The sequence below is a fragment of the Gavialis gangeticus genome, unplaced genomic scaffold, assembly GCF_001723915.1.
Source record: "Gavialis gangeticus isolate Ggan-Ray unplaced genomic scaffold, GavGan_comp1, whole genome shotgun sequence".
Lineage (NCBI taxonomy): Eukaryota > Metazoa > Chordata > Crocodylia > Gavialidae > Gavialis > Gavialis gangeticus.
The window spans coordinates 3,939,371-3,942,011 of NW_017728996.1; the positions used below are offsets into that span (position 1 = coordinate 3,939,371).

The following is a 2,641-nucleotide window of genomic DNA, read 5'->3' on the forward strand; positions in this document are numbered from 1 at the left end:
GCCAACCCGCCCTAGACCGCAACCACAGCGAGCGGGCCCCTTCCCAAGCTGCCCCGATTGCGAGGAGCTGCCCCCTGCACGAGCCGCGTAGAAATGCCCCGATTCCTCCGTGGGCGCTCGCAGGGATTTCTCTGGTCTCGGGCAATGCCAAACACCGGGTGCCAGTGTCTGCTGCCCCCCTCGCAGCGCATCCTCTGCTGCCAGTCTCCCCTCCCGATGGGAGCGAGGGACGGCTGGGCTCGCCCCCAGCTCTGAACACAGGCCCTGGCCTTTTCTGAGCCCCGAGTGACGTGCCAGGCCGCAAGCCAGCAGGGCCAGGTTGGGAAAGAAACCGGAGGAGGGGCAGGAGTGACTCGTGGAGAGCAAGGGGGCAGTTGTGGCCCTTGCTGGTGGGTCTGTAATGCAGAGGGAGCAGCCTCCCACCTTTAAAAACCTGCTCGCCGAGGGGCTGCCTGCCAGCTCAAGCCGTGGCCGAGTCGGGCACCCTGGGTTATTTTCATTTCAACTCGTTCCTGAGCTTTCCACCTGCACGTAGATCCTTGCTTGTTGGCAAGCTCCCCTCCCCAGCCACAGCGGCCACCGGCACAGCGTTTCCAGCCCGAAAACCTAAACGTTTATGCAATCGCTTGCCTACAGGGGCCGGAGCTTGAAATACAACGCCGGCTCTTGCGGAGACCCAGGCTAAAATTGCAAGAGTGGACAACGCTGCTCGGGGCCGACAGCTGAAGGAGAAGAGCTGGAAATGTCGGGGGTACAGAGGGAATCATTTAAAATAAGTCAGTCGGGCCAGAAAGCATCGCATCTTATCTCTGCAAACCCACCCTGAGGGATTCCTAAGCGCGCTGCAGTTCATCGCAGCTGGAAGGCTGCCGCTGCCACCTCTCCGGCAGGCCCGCTGGCTTGTTTTAACACCCCCCCAGCAATGCCCAGGAGACGCAGGCTCTCACCTAAGGGGAAATATCTGGGGTCTTGTGCTGGGAGAGGAGATGCGCTGATCCGATTCCCCGGGTAAGCGTGGGCTGCCCATGGAGACGGCCCGCAGTTCCCCGGGGAATTGGATGAGCGCAGCGGTGCCGGCATCGCCTCTGCCAGCACAAGAGCCCGGCTAATCACCGGGGGGGCAGGATCCGCGTGGCACATCACGCGGGAAGGACGGCTCCCCTGCACCCTGACGAGCCGGTGGGCCGCCCTTTGGCAGCGCGGCCACGCTCCGGGCAGGGCCTTGCCCTCTGCCTCTGCAGAAGGAGGGCGAAGCAGGCGTCAAACACTGCAAGGTCGTCATGTCGAGCTGCTCAGGGCCCAGTGGCTCCAGTTCCCAGCACCGGGGGCCCGGGACAAGCCCTTTCCGCAGGGCGGGGGGTTCCTGCACACCCGCGGGGCCTGATTCCCGCAGCCCGTCCTCCGAGGGGGTCATTTATCCCGGGGCAAAGCATGCAAGGGCAAGGGGGCGAAAGGTGGCAGCATCTCCTGTGGTTCCAGATGCGGGCGTTCAGGGCGTGAGGAAAGACGGCCACATCCCCCACACTAGCCCGTGCTTGTGTCCAGGCAGGGAGACCGTGCCAGCCCCTCGGATAAGAAAAGAGGATTCACGGGCGCTTTGCAGAGGGCGGAAGCAGGCTCTCCCCCTCCTACCGCTGCCCCTTCCTTCCCCGATGCAAAAATCCTGCAGCCTAAATCAAGGGCAGGAGGGTTTTCACCCTGTTCTTCGCCTGCCCAGTCCCCGAGAGCCCTGGGGGGGCTCCTGCGTGTCCTCAGTGCGGCGCAGGCCGGCAGGCTGGATCCCTGCACCGGGAGGCAAAGGGAAATCCTCTTTAAGTAGCCCAGTCCGCCACCTGCTCTGGGAATTAATTCAGTGGCACCTCCAGAGCCGCGCCGCGACATCTGCCGAGGATCGAGATGCCCTCCCGGTGACCGTGGCGGGAGGGGGGGGATTATGGGTGCCAGTGAGAGGGCCTGGTCCGAGGAGGTGGCGGCCAGCTAGGAGCCTCGGAAGAGCGTTGCAGCCTCCTCCAAACGGGTTTGAAAAGCCAGCGTCCTAGAGGGACGCGCGCCGCTGGCAAAAAGCCACGGGCTGGCCACCTTCGCGGGGGGCCAGGAGTCCCCCGGGCAGCCCTCGGCCCCACGGACCGCGCCAAGGGGCACCGTCCCCCTGCCAGGGAGGGCTGCCTCGGTGCGGGCTGCTGGAGAAACCAGCCCCTTCCCCATGCCGGAGGAAGGATCCGGCCGCTCCGATGCCGGAGGGAAGCCGCGTTGGCGCCGGGTTTCCCTCCGCACCTTGCACCGGAGCGTGAGCCCCGTCCCGCCGCCCTGCCCCGCACGCGGCCCGGGCCCTTGGCGTGGAAGTGAGCCGGCGGAGGCGGAGGCGGAGGCGGAGGCGGCTCCTCCAGGCGGGTTTTTATTAAAGAACGAAACCGAAGCGGAGCAGAGGAGCTCGGTCCCGCGGCGGGGCGGCCCGGGCCGGGGTCCCCGCCGCCCCCGGGGGCCGCCCTCTAAAGTGCTGTCGCAGCCAGAGCGGGGCCGGGGGGACACGACGAACACGGCACCACGAGCAACACAGCACACGGACACGCGCGCCGGCCCCGCATGCTCGGCCCGCGTGTCCCGGGCCGGCGTGTGCGTGGGCCCGGCCTCACTGGGGCAG

At 66.5% G+C, this 2,641-nt stretch overlaps 1 protein-coding gene across 1 annotated transcript in view; it reads right to left on the minus strand.

The window, feature by feature from the left end:
- Positions 1-1,105: 1,105 nt before the first annotated feature.
- Positions 1,106-2,641, minus strand: part of SKOR1 (SKI family transcriptional corepressor 1) — a 9,877-nt gene continuing 8,341 nt past the window's right edge. Inside the window, exon 3 of the mRNA XM_019503805.1 lies at positions 1,106-1,235. Coding sequence (XP_019359350.1) covers positions 1,106-1,235 — 130 coding nt within the window. The remainder of the gene's footprint in view (positions 1,236-2,641) is intronic.